The sequence below is a fragment of the Hippocampus guttulatus genome, chromosome 3 (assembly GCF_054856545.1).
Source record: "Hippocampus guttulatus isolate MCC_2025c chromosome 3, RoL_Hgut_1.0, whole genome shotgun sequence".
NCBI lineage: Eukaryota > Metazoa > Chordata > Actinopteri > Syngnathiformes > Syngnathidae > Hippocampus > Hippocampus guttulatus.
This window is the reverse complement of record NC_141263.1, coordinates 7,727,635-7,747,768: the sequence shown is the minus strand read 5'-3', so window position 1 is coordinate 7,747,768 and position 20,134 is coordinate 7,727,635. Positions and strand designations below refer to the sequence as shown.

Sequence of the window (20,134 nt, the reverse complement as noted above, 5' to 3'; positions counted from 1 at the left end):
TTCAGTTGCTATTTCTGCAGTTTTTTCCAAAATAGTATTTTTGCCTTTGATAAAATACTCTGGATAATCCATTTTTTTAGGACTATTTCTGATTACTTGGTTAAGTATCTTCCATATTTCTTGTGTGTTACTTTTATTCTGCTCTAATAGTGCATGATAATGATCTCTTTTACTGGTTCTTATAATATTTACTAGTTTATTTTTATAGGTCTTATATTTTTTTTCTGCTTCTTCAGTTCTCAATTTTAAAAACAATTTATATAAATTGTTTTTCTTTTTACATGCGTTTTCTATGCCTTTCGTTATCCATGGCTTACTTGGGTCTTTATACTTTTTGGAGACTTTAGTTAATGGAAAATGTTTATCATATAAGGAGATTATGGTAGACTGAAATACTTCAAACGCTGTATTTGGGTCTTCGTTTGAATAGACCTCGGTCCAGTTTTGTTTTTCTAGGTCTTGCTTAAAGGCGTCGGTGGAGCGTTGGGTTCTTAGTCTTATTTCTGTTATGCGAGTTGTTGACTTGGCTTTTCTATCAAAATAATTATGAAAAACTGCAAAAACAGGTAGGTGGTCACTTATGTCATTAATGAGAAGTCCACTTTCCATTTTATGGTCAATCTTATTTATAAATATGTTATCTATTAATGTGGCCGTGTCAACTGTTATTCTGCTAGGTTTCAGGATTACTGGGAAAAAGCTGTTGCTGTACATAGTATTTATGAAGTCGGTTGTTTTTTTGTGTCCATTTGGGTTTAATAAGTCAATGTTAAAGTCACCACATATTATTCGTGTTTTCTTATCGTTGTTGTAACTGAGCATATCTGTTAGTTTTTTATTGAATGTGTCAATACATGATCCTGGTGTCCTATAGATGCAACTTATGATGATATTTGATGCCTTTTTATTATGTATTTCAATGGTTAGACATTCCATTAGGTTTTCTATTGTGTTTGTCAATCTCTCGATTTTACTGCATTTAAGTGCTTTGTCTACATATATTGCAACCCCCCCTCCTTTTTTGTTTTCCCTATTAGTTGCAAACATTTCATAACCTTCTATTTCCATTTCAGTTGTTTTATCTTCATCAAGCCAAGTTTCTGATATGGCAATTATTTTGAATTTATTGAATTTAGTCAGGTATTCTTTGATTTTTGTGAAGTTTTTATAGAGACTTCTACTGTTTAAGTGTATTACTGAAAGTGCATTTTCCAATTTTATATTAGTGTTGAATTGTTCATCCAGGTAATAGTCAGAGTTTGTTACCCTTTGTTTGTTCTGGAAGAAGTTGTTGTCTGGGTCCAAATTGTTCTCGGGATCGAATGGCTTATAGTCAATATCTTCAAAGGGTTGGAAGTCCATGAAGATATTGACTATAAGCCATTCGATCCCGAGATTATTAGTTATTGAGTTTGTCATTTTATTTTTCAGTATCGTATGGTTTGACATGGTCAGTCAAAAAATATTTATTGTTAAATTAAGGATTCAATGTTATTTTTGAATTTCAGATGCACTTTAAATCTTTTCTGTTCGTTACTAAAGCTATTCTTTGGTCCATATATCTTTCTTTTTGATTCTCTTATACGTTAATAAGGATACAGTGTTATGCAAAGGTGTACTTATAACAATTTTATAGACAAATGATACTATTTATAGCCGTGCGGGGGGGGGCACGAGATGTTTTCCTCTTCCTTGGGGGGGCAGGACAGAAAATAATTGAGAACCACTGCTCTAAGCACATATCATGACATTTGGTTTGTGACGAGACCCAAATTAGACTGTAATCACCAGTTGGTACATTCTATCATCACTGAAACCAATGATGTATTGCATTAACATAGCTGCATGCTGTTGAAAATCACTGTGACATGCTGATTTATTGGTGCAATATATTTTGGCGGTGAGATCCCAATTCTTTGGCTGTATCGGAGACATGAAAATAACATTCAAAAACTGAAACGTTTTGGTTCCATGAAACATTTTCAGTAAGACAGTGAGAGCTGGTTTCTTTTCATGCAGTTGATTTTGGGTGGGGGGGGCTTTTCCTCAAGTATTGTGCTGGTCCTGCATCAGTATGTATGTACTTGTTCCTACAAGAACAAATCAATCAAACTGTTGAGAATAATGGTGACTGCTGGCTGGCTGAACTCCAATTCCCTAAGTCCTTAGTGGTTTAGTGCTAATGTGAAATGCATTTTCATTTCAGAGTTGCCATGCAAAGTATTTTAGGCAGACACTATTCAATCCATGAGCAGTGACATATACCTAGGCAGTTAGAACCATGCAGCTGTCTGGGCATGTAGAGTGCAAATGAAATGCATCAGGGCTGGAGAATGTGAGGCCCAACAGGGATGATTGTATGAGCTAAATGGACAATAAAACAAGCGCAATAACAAGGAATGTTCTACTCAGGGGTTTATGCTGCCAATTCGATCATCCATAAGCATAGCACGATCAAGTAGATTCGGTGTAAAATGTTCAATTTTAGAGCTACAACTACAGATTTTACTTAAATAATCAGTTAATCAGTGTTTTTATCATTTAATATATTCATCAGATTTTAAATTTTAAAAAATGCATTCAAAGAAAGGGCATTGCTTCAAAGCGACATTGAAGAAAATTCACAAATTATGATTCAGTTACTATGTTGGTCTGTGTCATACAATACAACATATATTTCTTTATATAGCGCTTACAGAATAGTTAACATAGAATAACGGAATAATATAACACAACACATAAATAACATAAGACACAGACAGTCATGCACTCTTAACCACTTTTCCTGCATACATAAAGCAGTTATAGATGAAAGAGGAGAATGTCAAAGTGTCCTTTCACCATGAATCAGAGACATCATGCTCAAACTGTGCACGCGCGTGCTACAAGCTAAGTTTGAAAGCAATCAAGAAGCTGTAGCGTCCATTGACGAAAAAGAGAGATTAGCTCACATCTAGTGTGAGCGCGGATGGTTGTTCATCTCTGTGTGCCCTGCGATTGGTTGGCAACCGGTTCAGGGTGTCCCCCGCCTACTGCCCGAAGACGGCTGGGATAGGCTCAAGCACCCCCAGCGACCCCTGTGATGATAAGCGGATCGGAAACCAAATGAATGAAAGAATGGCTCACATCTCCTGTCCCATGTAAATCCACTTCAATTCTAAGCGGCGACTCCCTGTTCCGAGTAGGGGTTAATGTTATTTTCCTCAAATAAATGCAGCTGTTTGCAAAAGTCCTGTTCGGATTAATCACAAAGATAATCACTACTCACAATTGCAAAGAGCCTTGTGTGTGTGTGTGTGTGTGTGTATACATATATATATATATATACCAGAGATGTGTTCCTCGAGCCGGTCCTTGGCCTCGAGGACCAAGGCCTCGGTCCTTGGTCCTTGGCCTTGGCCTCGTAGTCAAGTCCTTGGTCCTTGGCCTTGGCCTCGGGAGTCAAGTCCTTGGCCTTGGCCTTGGCCTCGGATTGCCGGTCCTCGGACACAATGAGGGATTAGAGCCTCGAATCCCTTGCATAAGGACTGCAAAAATCGCGAAGGAATCGAACAAATTCCATCGAAGGAAACCCATATTGATGGATTAACTCTGTCGCTTTAAAAGGGGCGGGTCTGCCACTGACAGGTGACAGTTAGCGGAACGTGTAAAGAGCGGCATCACAGTTAGTTTCAATCACGGTTTGTTGCGTTCGCGATCGGCAGTTTAAATAGCGTGTAAGCCTTTCTGTAACAGTGGTGTCTTTTATTTAGTTATTTTTGCACAGTCGTCACGTTTGTGCGGTCGCACTAGAATTTGTTTGAACCAAGTAATTTGCGTTACAGCTGGAGTCAATAATGTCGCACTTCACTTCCGGGTTTGGCCGTTGGGATTTGGAGTCCTTTTGCTCGATTCCAGTTATGTTTGCTGAATGCTTTCTCATGTTTGGAATAATGAATATTGATAATACATAGTTTAAAAATCATGGTTGATTTAATTATTTATTATTATTATTGTGAAGTTGAAGGTATTAAATTAATGTAGTATTAGTGGTAGTAGTAATAATAGTAGTACTCAGAGAATGGTTAGAGATTCAGCCATCTCGTTACCTCTGCGTCCCGCGTTCTAGACGCATAATTTTCCCACGGGACGCACAGTTCCAAACAATGTGCGTTTTTGGGACGCAAGGAAATTTTTCAGGCAAAACAAACAAACAAACAAAAAAACTACGGCAAGCCTGAGGATTTCACAGTAACAATCGTGACCGGTAGCATGTCGTTTCCGTCCTGTACGTGTGTTTGTGATGTGATGTGGTGTGTGAGTGTGTTTCTTCTAATTTACTTTCGTTTTGTTTTGTTTTCAGTGTTTGGGGGGGTGGGGGGGGACACAACAGATGACGTTATGTGCGCATGCGGGTTGTTATTTTAGTCCGCAAACTGAGGAATCGCGCGGATGAAAGTTTGAGATGGCGGCGAAAAAAACTCACCAAGGTCTACTAATTACGATATTTAAGAAATGGGAATGCTTGTCTAATTTTTCGTATGAATCGTCCAAAGGGCGTATCACTAAACTCACCTGTGACGTATGCACAGAACGCGAGAGCGAAATACGACGCGAGGCACGATTACGAGGCAAATTGGTCATTAGATTTGTAGGCTAATCGCTGTGAAAAATATTATGAAACAGTATTGGTTATTCTATAATTTGCTGGTTGTAGCATGGTAACTTTATGAATAAAACATTCGTCACAAGGTGTAGTAATGCTAATGTTAACTGTTGGTAGAACTCATGATGACGTGTGTTAAATTCTTTCATCAAATTGATCGTAGATTACACATGCATCGTCTTGGGAAGAGGATGTCAAGCCACATCAATACTTACCTGTATTAATGATTACCAGTCAATTAATCTTTGCAGTGTGAGATTGGAAAAAATACTCTGATGATGCCACATGAGTACACCAGTTTTTGATCCATTTATTTTTTGGAATAAACCTGGAGTACACAGCTGCTGATGGAATGTTCATTGTTAATGCATCGTTTTCAAACATTGACCCTTGAAACATTATACTTTTGAGTTTCGGAATTCTTGATTATCAATATCAGTCAAAATAGAAAAATGGGTTCCCATGATGAACGTTTACGGAACTTAACATTTGTAATCGTGGTTTCCCATTGGGTAATCCGACGGAACCAAAAAACGGTTACCATGAATTTCCGAAATCCTCAGGCCTGTTCCTGAATTATTTAAATTTTTGCAGCATTTGTTTATCATTGTATGTATATGTTGTTGTTTATGTTATTATCATATGCAATTGAATAAGTAGACCCTTTCAGAATTCGAAATTTGGGACTCTCTCAATCCATAATGGCACTCGTACTTTTCTGATCAGCGAGTCCCTGGGACTCGCTTCCGGTAAACTGTAAAATTATCACTGAGAGATTACCGCTTTTTCTGCAGTCAGTGATTGACTTCTATGCAAAGTCATTTCTCAACTTATGTTCCGTGCCACGTCATGCCTGTTGAGTGTTGATTTACTTCATATTAAGAAACTACTGCACTAAAACATTAATTCATAAATTTATACCATATGATTTTATTTTTTTTCTCAGTATAAATAACACGTACCCTGACTGTTCTACTCTTTGAATAAAAACACTTCATTCAAGCGTTAGGGAGTGCAAAGGGTTATGATGGAGGGGTGTTGCAAATCATGAAGACCTGCCAAGTGGTATGATAGCATTGTTTTATACATGTCCTCGGCTAGGCTTAGTTTCAAAATCAGTCCTTGGTCCTTGGCCTTGGCCTCGGAAAATTTCTCAAGTCCTTGGCCTTGGCCTTGCCCCGGAAAATTTTCCAAGTCCTTGGCCTTGGCCTTGGCCTTGGCCTCGGGTTGCCGGTCCTTGGACACAACACTGATATATACAGTAAATAGTCTCTAGTACGGACTCGTGTTTGCGCTGTCCAATTTGTCCTGATAACAGAAATTCCTCATTTGAGAAATGAGCATGGTACATGTCCTTTACGAACCTGCAAGTATGTTGACAAAAGGCACGTGTAACAACACAATCAATAAAATACAAAAATATACTGTCCAAAAACTGTTTATATAACAAAAACTGCAATACAGGTGTATCCAAAAAAAATCAAAACAGTAAAATACGTACAGTATTTTAATGTTTATTTTTTTCTGTCTTGGGGAAAAAAATGTGTATTTTGGATTGTTTTGTTGGATGCATTCTTTGGTTTATGACAATGTTTGCCTGCGTGTCATACAGTTTTCTTGCTAGTTGCAAGTAACTGTCCCGTTGATAACCGATGTCTGGTAATTCTTGTGCATACTGAAGGATTTTTGTTGTCATTTGCATTGCTTCCTTGCTGGATGGTTGCTTGTCATCAGGAGTTGAATCGATGCCTTGTTTTTTAAAGTTTCGTAGATTTGCGTCTTTCCGACTCCAAGTGTCTGCTGGATCTTTTTAACTTTGTGTCCAGCCTCGCTCAAACGGATGCATTTCACTCGCTCCGCTCCAGTCATTACAGTTCTTCTACGTTTCAATGCCATGATCTACACAACGTAAGTGAATAAAGTTAAAATCGTTCGCAATTACAGTAAAACGCACGCCAATAAAAAGTCACTTACACGTCTTCGTTTCGAATCTGATGAATGAAAACGGCGAAGCGAACATGTTTCTTCGGTCGTGTCGAGTGGATGCTGCTTTTAAGCTAGTGCCGCGTTCTACAGGACGTAAGTGAATAAAGTTAAAATCATTGAAAATTACAGTAAAACGCACGGCAATAAAAACTCACTTACACGTCGTCGTTTAGGATAAACTTCAAAATCTGTGATTCTCAGATTTGTTTTTCATTGTGTTTTGATGAGGCTCAAAATGTAAAGTGCTATGCTTGTGTAATTTGAAGCAGTGCCCAGCATGCCTTGAGGGGTTTTTTTTGTTTTTGTTTTTGTAAATAGTAATAAAAAGTGGTTACGATTGCATGACTGTCCGTGTCTTACATTACCATATTTTATTTTATGTTAATGCTCTGGAAAGTGCTTTGTTTCACCCGCAGCTGTTGTGAAAGTGCGATATACCGTAAATAGCAATGTATTGTATCGTAATAATTACTGGTTTGTTGTTTTTAGTTTCTTTTTCCGAAAGTAGTAGTATTCGATATGTGCATTCATCCATCTTGTTATTTATTGTCATTGACTATTTGATTTAATTTTGCACCATACGTTTGTAATTTAGGAAGACCATGTATATGATTCACTCTCCTATACTGTTGTTCAGTCTGCCACCTGGTGGCAGCTGTGTGGTGTAATATTGTGTGAAGTGACCGCTTTGGCCCACCAAATCAAGCTTCCTCTGACCTTATTGTTTGCTGCAAGTGAAAAATGACGATCAATATGATGGTCGAAAGTTGACACGATACGTCGTCATCGTGATATATACCATCATATAGTTCTAGTATCTAGTAATGCGTATTCAAAGCTTCAATGTGTGCAAAGCTGCAAGGCATCAAAGTGGGGAAGAAAATGCAAGAAGCTTGAATTTCACATATTTACAAGGTCATTTGGTACTTGACAAAAAGAACAGTGTTTAAGAATAAAGTGTTTAACGAGCAGGAATGTATATCGGCATGAGGTAGTTGTGCTTGGATTTACACGTTCTTACGCAAAAGCCCAAGTTGAAATACAGTCATACCTTGGTTTTCGACCATAATCCGTTCCAGAAGGCTGTTCGAAAACTGAAACCACGCTCTTTAAAAAAATAAAATAATAATCTTTATTGAACACGTCTGTGCACATTGGAACGCTACACTAGGAAGTGTCACTTCCTCGTCTACCCGAAGAAGCGTCACTTCCTCATGTAAGGAAGGCGAGAGGAGTCAAGTGACGCATCCAAGTGCGCTCAGTTTGTTCGAGAACCGAAATTCGGTCAACATCCGAGGCATAAAAAACTCGAAATTTCTGGTCGAAAACCGATTTGGTCGAGAACAGAGACGTTCGAAAACCGAGGTTTGACTGTATCTGCACACACATCACACGCCGTGTTTGAGTACTGTAGTTGACTTTAGCAGATGAATAAAGACCAAGTTTTCAAAATCAATGAATAATTGTTCACACAGCCGGGGGAATATCAGGTTTTCATTTGGCCGAGCCGTGTGAACTTTGCCCAGTGTCCAAAAAGAGACGCTAAAGATGCAATAAAGCCATAATAATGGTGTTGGGCAAAGGTGGATAGAACTGTTCAGTCTGTCAAGATGGCCATAAATCTTGCTCATGAACAGCTGCTGTGAGAAGAATAGAATACTATTGTTAAACCTGTACAAAAGCTACCGTAATACTAAAAGAATAGCTATTAGCTGCCTTTATCCCGAATGGATTATACAACTAACACCTTTTAGGCCTTAAAAGATTATGGAAAAATAGCAATGACCTAAAATCCACATAAATCTTCAATAGTGATAGACCAATAGGATTTTTTTTTTCAGGGCCAAACCACGACTGATTATTAGTCCCATATTTTTCTGACTATACCTTGCTCTGGGTATACAAATCGCACCAGTCAAAAATGGCATGTAAATTATCTCTGTGAAGCAAAGATATATATGCAACGGTTATGTCCCAAGTCCACCACCATTCATTCATAAGGCTATAAAATAGGGCCAGACAATTCATTGAAATTAGTAGATTAATAAAATGCTGGAAAACAAACGCTAATCCACTCCCTTTAGGAGGAGCATTTGGTCACTATGGTGGCGCTTAAACATGCAACAGACACCACAGAATAAGTATAAAGTGCATGGAAGATACACAAAACCTGGGGTATGTTGTGGATAACACAATATTTTTTGATGCAACTACAACTGTGACGTCCTCCTGTAATCTGGCAACATAATTCATCAGAAAATATATGAAGCGCGAAATCAAGAGCCACTCGTCGCATACTGGGCATGGTTAAATTAACATGTAATGACCTAGTCTCAGCCAAGCTTCTCAGGGAAACCATAATAATGATTCATCTTTAAATTTCAGGTAAAGAAAAGGCAATCACATTTGAGCTTTTCTTATTGGACAAAAAAAAAGAACATTTGAGTATGCCAAGAATAGATTTTTTTAAGAGACCCAAACATGAATCGATACCCAATTTATGAAGATGCTCATACAGGCGGAATAAGCATTTATCAAAAATAAACAGCATAGGAAGACATTGGCGATGAGGAGGGAGAGCCCTTAATTCTTATGTTACGACATTCCTGTGACACCAGATAAAAAGTCAGTTGAGAACAAGCATGTACAAACCCGTCTAACTCAAAACAAGGGACCTGTGACGAACAACTAACATTTAAGAGAAGTCTCCACACTGTTTTAAGAAACATAATAATATACCAACACTGCCAAGTTATTAGAGAAGCTATCTGGTAAAGTAAGTATTCCGGCAATAAAACTCAACTCCACAAGGAATACAAAGATCAGTGGTTCATTTTATTAGTGGGGGAAAAATGCACAATAGGGCCTGTAAATTGATTTGCTATTTATTTCCATTTTGAGACAGTGGTAGCAAAACGTTTTGGGGGTTTTTTTTCTGAAAAGAGAGAGGCTTAATGTTGCACATGGGATAGGATGCCATTACTTTGTTTTCTCCTAACATGCACAGTTTTATACATGTTACGTTTGCACAACACACTAGATCCCGATGCCAAATAACATGTTATAGACTACAATGGCAGAACACAATCGATGAGAAAGTATCGAAAATTGAACACCACTTTCTTTCTCATGCCTTCACGGAGCGCAACAAAGACTTGCCCGTGTCAAGTATGGGCAGGGCCCAAACCTGTCAAAAAGGTCGGGTGGAAATAAAGCGAACACCCTTTTCCTGTATATTTAATCCACCAAGACAGAAAAACAACACCCAGAGCACAGCTTGACAAGGCTTAGTCTGAGATAAGTCAAAACAGTTTGCTGCTCATCAGCAGAAAATGGGTGCACTGTTCCTGCTGCTGTTGCTGAGCATGCCTAATGCTCTACATACATACGGTATATGGGCATCAGTGTGTGCGTGCGTATTGGCAACGCTGATATTATCTGCCGTGGGTCAATAAGCTTAGGCCCTCTCACATACCGACAACCATGAGCAGTGGTGCACTCTCAAGTTTTCGTTAGTGCGTACAAGAATCCGCACATGACAAGATTCATGATTAGAATGTTAAAACGCACGTCTAAATGGCTGGTGTAAAAAAAAAAAAGCTCCAAACACGGCCTACACACCATGGGAAAACAAACGGGTAAACCCGGAGATGACCTCATGGTTGGCCCCCGTGGAGCCAGACAATAATCCTAAAAACACAGACTGTCACCCAACTACACATTTTATAGCCAACACAACATTCTTTACACCTCGGATGTTGCAAGAGAATTTATCATCGTGTCAAATGTAAGCAAAGCTCCAAATGAATTATCACTAGTGAACACTTATGTTACAGTCACTATTTAGTTAAAAAAAAAAAGACAAAGAAAAAAAAACAATCATCAATAAATGAAACCACTTGTTTCAAATTAAATACAGCCTAATGAAGTCATACATCTTGAATTTGGCTGGTGTTTATCAGCATTTGTTTTTCCGCTTTGGCATGAAAACAACCTGCACCTCACATTAAGGCCAAGATCTTCTAACATCCATTCATCCATCCATTCATTATCCGAACCGCTTATCCTCACAAGGCTCGCACTGTGAACATAAATGTTTGTCTAAACAAATTTTAATGCAATATTACGCAGTGCTTTAGAAATGCTATTTCAAGGCATTCCTGTATGTTAACCTTTTCCAAAAAACGTTGTAAGCTAAACATTCACCGTTTCAGACATTGTTTGAAAACATTATTGTAAATTAGATTGATGAATTTTTTAACCCTGATCCAAGAGGATGGCTGGTAGATTACTTACAAGGGGCCCATCGCTAAGGCAGGTTTATTTGCAGAGGTAGGCAATTTACAAAATGTTGCCAGTCCATCATTCATCAGTGGCCTGGGCAAAAGGTCGGATTTGGAAAAAAAAATGGAATTGTACTGTTCACACTGCATTAAAAAAGCTGCATAGCCGTTGTCACATTTGAAACACGTTTGCTCTGCTCGTATCAGAGTCATGTGACTGGATCCTGCCCGCTGATTCACAGAATAAAAGTTTATCACTTCCTCGTCTTTTGCAGTCTATGCACACTGATTGAGGATTTCAACACTTCCTCAAACTTTGCAGTCATCAATGGACTCATTCATCTTTCCTTTTCAATGCAGAATGAATACTCGATAATATAATTTTGCACATTGTGAAAGCAACAGTGATGACAATCATGATGAAGATATATATTGTCCACCCTTACTGCGGACAATAAAACAGTTGGCTGTTATGCAGTATGTATCATGTGAATTGAGAAATAAAAACTGTTGATTGTATTAAAAAGGGAACTAATAGGTTGCTCAGTTTTAAAGGGCAAGTCAAACAAAAATATATACTGTATTTTCAATAAATTCTATTTAGCCCCACTAGCCTAAACAGGGTATTCTGATTAGTACTGGATGTATGGAATAAGAATGAAGCAGAATGATCGGAGGTGATATTTGCAAACTCAACCTCGGAGCACTATGACCTCAATTTCAGTCAACACCATATAGCTGGCATCTGTCATAGTTGATTAACCAATGAAGTCTTCATACGCGTTTGTAACACCATTAAGTTTAGTCAAATCAATCTATTCATTTACCGATCCGCTTATCCTCACAAGAGTCGCGGTGGGTGCTGGAGCCTATCCCAGCTGTCTTCGGGCAGTAGGCGGGGGACACCCTGAACCGGTTGCCAGCCAATCGCAGGGCACACAGAAACAAACAACCATCCGCACTCACACTCACACCGAGGGACAATTTAGAGTGTTCAATCAGCCTGCCATGCATGTTTTTGGAATGTGAGAGGAAACCAGACTACCCGGAGAAAACCCACGCAGAACATGCAAACTCCACACACAGGAAGGCCTGGCCGCCATTTAGTAAAATCCACTCAACAAATTTAGTAACTCTTTATTCACTTCAAACTGTCAAGGGTTGTTGTGGAAAAAAAGAAAATCCCTGTTTGTGTATTTTTTTAGATCAAGGCTCTTGTGGCGACTTCGGTTGAACTCTTTCAAGGCTGATAACGTCTGTCCATCCATCCACCATCTGAACCGCTTTTCTTCACAAGGTCGTGAGCTGATAACGTCTCCAAGCAAATTTTGTAAACATATAATGTAAGGGCTACTGCCATTTGTCCAAACCTGCTCAAGCCACTCACCTAGTTTGGAAACGAAGGCAATGCAGCTTAGCTCCTAGCTAGCATATTTTATGGTTAGCGATATCATAATGGCATAACGTCAACTTGTAGTGACATTCAAACAGCCTCTTTCAGGTTTTCATATGGCGGCAAAGCAATCACAAATTCCATTATTAACTGCTGTTATTGTTTTTGACGCATATATCTCACCGATCAGATGGTTACTGTTGTATTGCTCTGTATCCTTTATTTACTAAAATGTAGGTATTCATGTCACACTTTCCGAAAAAAGAAATATATTTAGTCTGTTGATGTTTTATTTAAAATGTTAATGAATGTGTTCTTGTCTACACAAAACATAGCAGCTGGTTTTACATTTTCTGACTTTACTGTAATTAAAGTGAAGTGAAAAATGACTTAAAAGAAAAATATATACCAAAACGATTATACAAGTGCGGTTTCATTGTTATAAACAGTCCGCTGAGGCCTAAAATATTGACATCCCTGGTCTACAGTCTTGCTCATTGACGTGAAGTCTCACAGTATTCTTTTTTAATGTAACACAACCCATGTTTTGTTTTCTTTGATTTTTCTACCAACCACTTCTGGGGCAACTTTGACTTCTGTGTTGGAGGTTTCAATGTCGATCCCTCGTTTTTTTTTTAATAAATAAAAAACGCATTAAATACAAATGCAACATGGTTTTCTATCATGTGTAGAGCGTGGAAAATTTAATGAAAGGCTTTGATGCCTTTCAGTTTTGAACACTAAGATCAACAAATAATTGTATGATGTCATCTTGGCCACATTGTTCAACAACATTCTTGTCAGGTCAGGATTTATTCAACATATGATTTAGAATGCAAGTCATTTCTAATGTACTGTATTACTGTAGTATCGGACAGACGCACCCTCCTGTCGGAAAATACCTTGAATCTGGCCCGCACAGCAGGACATTGTGAGAATTAAAGCTTCAGAACGCGCATATAAATCGGGCTAGCGTGTTCCCGGTGAAAACAAAACAAAACAAAACAAAACAGGCACTTAGAAATAGAAAGCACCGGTCAGTCAAGTTTGGGTGTATATTTTGAGGTGGCAGTTGGAAACGTACACAGCGAGGCTCCAAACATCCACAGGTGCTCCACAGGTTTACTATAGTTTTCAACCGGAGAACAAAGTAGGAACAAGACGTGATGGCTGAGAAGAGGTCAAACTACACTTGTGATGAACGTCGTTCACGACCACACAGCTAAAGCTAAATCAGCTATCACAAACGCAGTCGCAGTCGTCAGAAACAACATAAATCCACTTACAGTGATGTTAACTTCGTGCTTTTTCAGCCGGTATTTCAGACTCTTCATTTCGAATTGATGGTTTGTCAATTTCCTTCTTTCTCTGATAAAACCATCAACAGGTCATGAGTAGAAGAAAAACAACTTCCCGTGGACTAATATGAAGTTTTAGTCCTGTTGTTCTACGGGGTGAGTTCCACCTGACTCCTAACCGCAAAGCCTGATCACAGAGGAGAAGGAGCCGCTGTAGCCAATCAGAAGCAAGTATTAGCGGGATGGTTTATCTTTTATCCAATCGACGGCGTTATAAGGCGGGACTTCCTTGTAGTATCGACGGGAGAAGTTGGAGACATCCTGGGACAAGGAGGGGTGACGTTTATCTTACCTGAAACCGAAACACCTGAAAAAAACACAAAACATTTCTAAATATATCAGTACGAATTTAATATAATGAATCAATTTGTTATTTTACGATTTGTATGGTGTCACAACAGACAACATGAGGTTGAGAGGAGGTGGGCAGAGTAGCCTCATTTTCCTCAAGATTTTTGTTCATTTCGAGTGACTCAGATGAAAAGAACAAAAAGGAGTCCTCTAAATAATTACTTTGGCAAGAGTAAATATTCGGCAACAAAACTACAAAATTATTTATTTCTTGGTGCATGAATGTCAAATACAAAAACATAAATAAAAATGTAACTTTAAATCAATATGTTTTATTAAATAACACGAACTAGAGCAATTTCAGCCATAATAAAAGAGTCTTGAATTAACTTGTTTACTCACATAAAATAGCAAAATAGGGGAACCACAGATTTTTACATACATTTTATTATATTTCAGATGGACAAGTGGATTCACCCACATCGGTCAACAATACTGTTAACTGGTTGATTACCAAAAAAACATTGAGTTCTGCAAACTTAGATCTTGATCTTCAGTGCTGTGCTCTTGATCTTCAGTGCTGTGCATACATATATTGCTGCTAGCTCTCTCACTGTGCTCCTTTTAAATGTGCATAAATCCCAGTTTGCATTCACGTGCTGTAGTTGATCTGCTGGTTTTAGTCCACAGAGCATTACATTTTGCAAATAGAGGCTGAGAATTCTTTATCATTTTCTATCCATTTTGCTGCCTTCTCCTCACTTGGGTCATGGTTGATCAGCAGATTATCTGTCATGTAGAAATACTGTAGTTTCCCGCCATGTTTCATTTTGCTTCTTTGTGTGTGCTCATGTGACTAGCTGGCTCCGTTTGATTGGTCAAATGCAGTCAAACATTCCTGGTAGTTGCATTGGATCGGTGAAACAGACTTGTGACAAACGTCTCTGATGAACCAAAATAACATTTGCAAGCAATAATAAATACCTGTAGATAAAAATACAAGTAACATGGAGAATTTAGTTCAATGTGCAGGAGAAAATGTAGCATGTCTTCTTCATAATAATGGTCAAGTAAAACTGTCAAAATCAATGAACCAAAGCAGCATATTTTAGTAAAATATGCTGCTTTGGTTCATTGAAAAATAATTAAATAATAATTAAAAATAAATAAACACTAAAATAATTTTAGTGATGTCGGAGGAAAATTCACACATGGACTGGAAGCACATATAAACTCCACTGCTGATTCAAATACAGATCACCTGATTTAGCAGACATAACGGATATTCTGTCTTGCTGCCTTTGTGATCAATATCCATGATTAGTTTATGCTGGTAACCAATTGTCGTATATCCAAGCACAGTCCTTAACAAAATCAAGCGTATCAAATGTAATGTGCAAGCAATGCGTGCATACTGACCTTAATCAGTCGTTGTGTCCAGACGGATTTTGATTTTTTTTTTGTCCCACCACATGCTGCCAGCTGTGAAATGTGTCAGTGAGCCCATGGCAACAGTGTTACCATGGAAATAAAGCTAGAAGCGAAGGATTTGTGTTGCAGAGTAACAATGACTTGGCCCTCGTTTTTGGACTGAGTAAATCACAGACTCAATAGCCCGACATTGTGATTCCGGCCAGAGCCCTGACACTCACGTTGCCTATATTGTGTTGTCCCTTGTCTCAAACGTTTACAGAATAACCACAATGTGCAGAAAAATCTGAAACTTTTGGTCAGTGCAGACTTGATGCCAATATAAGATTGATTTGTTTGTTTATTACATCAAACATCCTGTGGAAATGTTTATTTTTTTTCTTTTTTGCAATTTGAAAAAAAATGAGTGCTGGTGAATTGAACAACAGTCTATGATGATGATTAGAGTTTATTTTGCATTGATGATGGCTCACCTCTATCCTTCTAGGTGATAGGTGTCAAACTCAGGTCCTGGAGGGCCGCTGCCCTGCATGTTTTCCAAGTCTCCCTGTTGCAACACACCTGATTCAAATAAACAGGTTCAATGTCAGGCTTGCGCAGAGCTTGCTGATGATCTGATCATTTGAATCAGGTGTGTTGCAACAGGGAGACTTGGAAAACATGCAGGACAGCGGCCCTCCAGGACCTGAGTTTGACACCTATGTTCTAGGTTTTAACAATGCTTTGGACAAGCTGAACACTGAAGTAAAATGTTCCTAAACTCCAATCGTAGGGCACACATTTAACCAGGAATAACCACTCACACCCAGAGACAATTTAGCGTGTTCCATTAACCTGCCATGCAGGTTTTGGGAATGTGGGAGGAAACTGGGGTACCCGGAGAAAAGCCACACAGGCAGCAGGGGAGCATGCAAATTCCACACAGGAGGACAAGATCCGGAATCAAACTGCACTGTGAGAAGGAATGCGCTCACCACTCAACCCCCATGTCGCCCTCCCTAACCAGATGTATGACCAAAATGCCATTTAAAATAGTCAAAAATACTGCACGTGCATGTTTGCTTTTTATTGAGATGATGTATGTCATAGTCCTGTATTTGAACATATTTCATTTTTCATATGTTGCAATACCTGTATAAAAGAGCCAACCTTCAACGGCACAGCGTTTGAACAATCAAAATATAACCACATAATGTGATGTTCTTATTTCCACTGCAAAGCGCTTCCATGCATAAAAAATACCATTCAAGCACAGCACTGCTAAAAATGCTGAAAGGAAAACCAACATTATTTGAAAAAAAAAATTCATTTTATACATAAAAAAAAGGTCCTCACTCAAAACGCTTTGTATTACTCAAGAACTATGTTTGTCCTGCATATCATTCCAAATCCGCAAAAATGATTGAGGGAGACTATCAGCTAATCTGGTATGTCTTCCATTTTTGAATAATTGCTCCCACAGTTGATTTCTTCACACCAAGCTGCTAACCTATTTTTGCAGGTTCGGTCTTCCCAGCCTGGCGCAGGTCTATAATTTTTGATAGCTCTCTGGTTTTGGCCATAATGAAGTTTAGAGTGTGACTGTTTGAGGTTGTGGACAGGCATCTTTTATACTGATAAACAAGTTCAAACAAGTGTCATGAATACAGGTAACAAGAGGACAGAGGAGCCTATTCAAGAAGTTACAAGACTGTGAGAGCCTGAAATCTTGCTTGTAGGTAGGTGACCGAATACTTATCACCACCATCATTTGCAAATAAATTATTTAAAAATCAGACAATGTCATTTTCTAGATTCCCCCCCCCCCTCATTTTATCTCTCATAGTTGAGGTACACATCCGATGAAAAATCCACTTTGTCAGTGGGAAAACTGGCACAATTGACGGCTGACTACATACTTTTTCCCCCAGTTTAACAAGAAGGGTTTGGTTGCATCTTTTGTTTGCTTTAAGGTAAATAAAGACCACATGGTGCAGGCTCATGTCAACTGTATCCTTCAGCCAAAGACAGAGTCAGAAGTAACAATTGGACATGTCGTTATAAAAAATCAAGCAGAGCGCTGGGAAGCAGTGCGGATTCAGCAGCAAAGCCGAATTAACAATTAGTGGGTTTTCTCAGAGTACACCCCACCATTCCAAAAACATGCATGGCAGGTTAATGTGATGTTGTAAGGATAGTTGTTTGTCTATGTCAGGGGTGCCCAAACTTTTTGAACCGAAGATCGACTTTTCGATCAACCAACCTCCCGCGATCGACCCGTTACCATGTACACGCACGCACACGCACATACACACGCACGCCATGATGAGCAACAGCCTGACACGGAGGCATGCGACGCACTTTTGCAACCTGATAACTATCGTAGCTCACCCGTACCGTTTTAAAGTGCGTCCCTCGGCACTCTAGATTCCTATTCTTTGCCCGTGCCCTCGGTGAATCGTACACGAAACAAACTCTGAATAAGAATAATGGTTGAGTGAACGCTGGCGCGTTTTGGCTGCCGCTGCTCAACCCGTATTATTTTGTGTTTTTTGTTATTGTTAAGTGTCCTTGGGTGTCTTGAAAGGCGCTTATAAATAAAATCTATTATTATATTATTATTATTATAATGATAACAATAAAAGATATTGCGCAACAGCTCTGATCACAAGCTGCAATTGCAGACTGCTGAGCGCTAACAACTTCCGGTGACGCAGTTTACGCGTCACCGTAGGTTAAAGATTTACCTGCTTTATTTAATTTTTTTTTTTAAATACTTTTTGTGAAAATGAGATTAATAGTATGATTAGCTCAGGGCGTACCCCGCCAACTGCCCAAAGACTGCTGGGATAGGGTCAAGCACCCAATGCACCCCTTGTGAGGATAAGCTGATCAGAAAATGGATGGATTTTTTATTTCAAAAATGGCTCAAAACCTTTCCACTTTTGTGTGCAATAAACTTGCCAGCAAGAACGAGGTTAGACTGATTTTTTTTTTTTTTTTTTGTGTGTTCAGTGGTCCTCTTGGCCATTTACTATTATTGCTATTTATGCTCCACTATTATTGTGTTTTATCTCAACTGGAGTTTTACAGTTTAGTTATTTAGTTCTTTGCCTACTGCAGAGAGGAGCAGCTGAATGCGAAAGGACGATTACTTGCTTATAAATGTTGTCTTAATCTGGAACAATGTTTCCCTGCCACTTTGGAAGAAAATGGCTCAACCCCTGCTGCTTCCAAAAGTATCAATTTGAGGACATAAAAAAAAGGAAATTCTTTGCCAACACCTGTTGCCTGTCCAAACAATACTACTTCTTTGACCTACTTGGAAACATCCTTCCATTGACTCTCACTTTGAAGCAATATCAAGAAATATCTAAATATACAACCTGAAGAGAGCTGGAATTTATTTCACTAAAATTTGGCAAACATGCTGAATTGGTAACAATTTACCATAACAAGGCATAAACAATACACTTGCATACATGCATTTTTTTCCTGCAGTTTTATTTTAAAGCAAATGTATGATTTTTTTTTTCGTCAATGAACGCTACAGCTTCTTGTTTACTTTCAAACGTAGCTTGAAACAGACATGACGTCCTGATTGACTGGTGAAAGGACTCTTAGATTCTCTCCCCTTTCATCTAGAACTGCCTCAAACAACAAGCTGTATGCTGGTATATGGTTATGGTTGCATGACCATCCATGTCTTATGTGTTTTGTTATATTACCATCCATCCATCCATCCATTTTCCGAACCGCTTGATCCTCACTAGGGTCGCGGGGGGTGCTGGAGCCTATCCCAGCCGTCTTCGGGCAGTAGGCGGGGGACACCCTGAATCAGTTGCCAGCCAATCGCAGGGCACACAGAGACGAACAACCATCCACGCCCACACTCACACCTAGGGACAATTTAGAGTGTCCAATCAGCCTGCCATGCATGTTTTTTTGGAATGTGGGAGGAAACCGGAGTACCCGGAGAAAACCCACGCAGGCCCGGGGAGAACATGCAAACTCCACACAGGGAGGCCGGAGCTGGAATCGAACCCGGTACCTCTGCACTGTGAAGCCGACGTGCTAACCACTGGACTACCGGGCCGCCCTGTTATATTACCATATTTTGTTATTTTATGATTATGTTAACTGTTGTGTAAAGTGCTTTGTTACAGCTGCATACCTGTCAACTTTTCGGAGCGCCAACCAGTATAAACTACCAAAAAATTCCTTATAAAGAGAAAAAAATCCTTATAACATACCAAAGGATTTTATATGTCAAAATAACGGCAGAAAAAACCCCCACGAAATTTTCAATGATATTTATTGTAGATCTCCATAATACAATGTCTGGTTAATGTCTAATCATCATTCTACTTAGTGGCATTACTGTGTTCAGAGTTGTATTCCTGCGTTACTTTTTTCACCAAATTTTCAGAATCCGTATGATACGGCCATAGACGTAAGATTCACCACAAAATCCGTATGAACTATGGCTAAACCGTATGAGTTGACAGGTATGCAGCTGCAGCTGTTGTGAAACCGCTGTTTAAATAACAATTTGTCTGTCGGTACCTGCTGTGCGTTGTTTTTACCGCTGGGTGTCAGTAACGCTTAGAAATGGAATTTAGTGCTGCTTGGGCGTTATGGTTTGGGAAGAAAAAAACGGAAATCGAGACATACTGACGACGGAGCTTCCTTTTGATACATTGCCAAATATACACTGTCCTTTCCTAAATTTTAAAGGAGGCACCTCTTGATCCCTCGCTGGTCCGAT

At 39.0% G+C, this 20,134-nt stretch overlaps 1 protein-coding gene across 1 annotated transcript in view; it reads right to left on the bottom strand.

Moving 5' to 3' along the window:
• Nucleotides 1-13,800, bottom strand: part of uacab (uveal autoantigen with coiled-coil domains and ankyrin repeats b) — a 49,036-nt gene extending 35,236 nt beyond the window's left edge. The window contains exon 1 of the mRNA XM_086106445.1: nucleotides 13,594-13,800. Within this exon, the coding sequence (XP_085962571.1) occupies nucleotides 13,594-13,641 (48 nt within the window). The 5' untranslated portion in view covers nucleotides 13,642-13,800. The remainder of the gene's footprint in view (nucleotides 1-13,593) is intronic.
• Nucleotides 13,801-20,134: the final 6,334 nt, after the last annotated feature.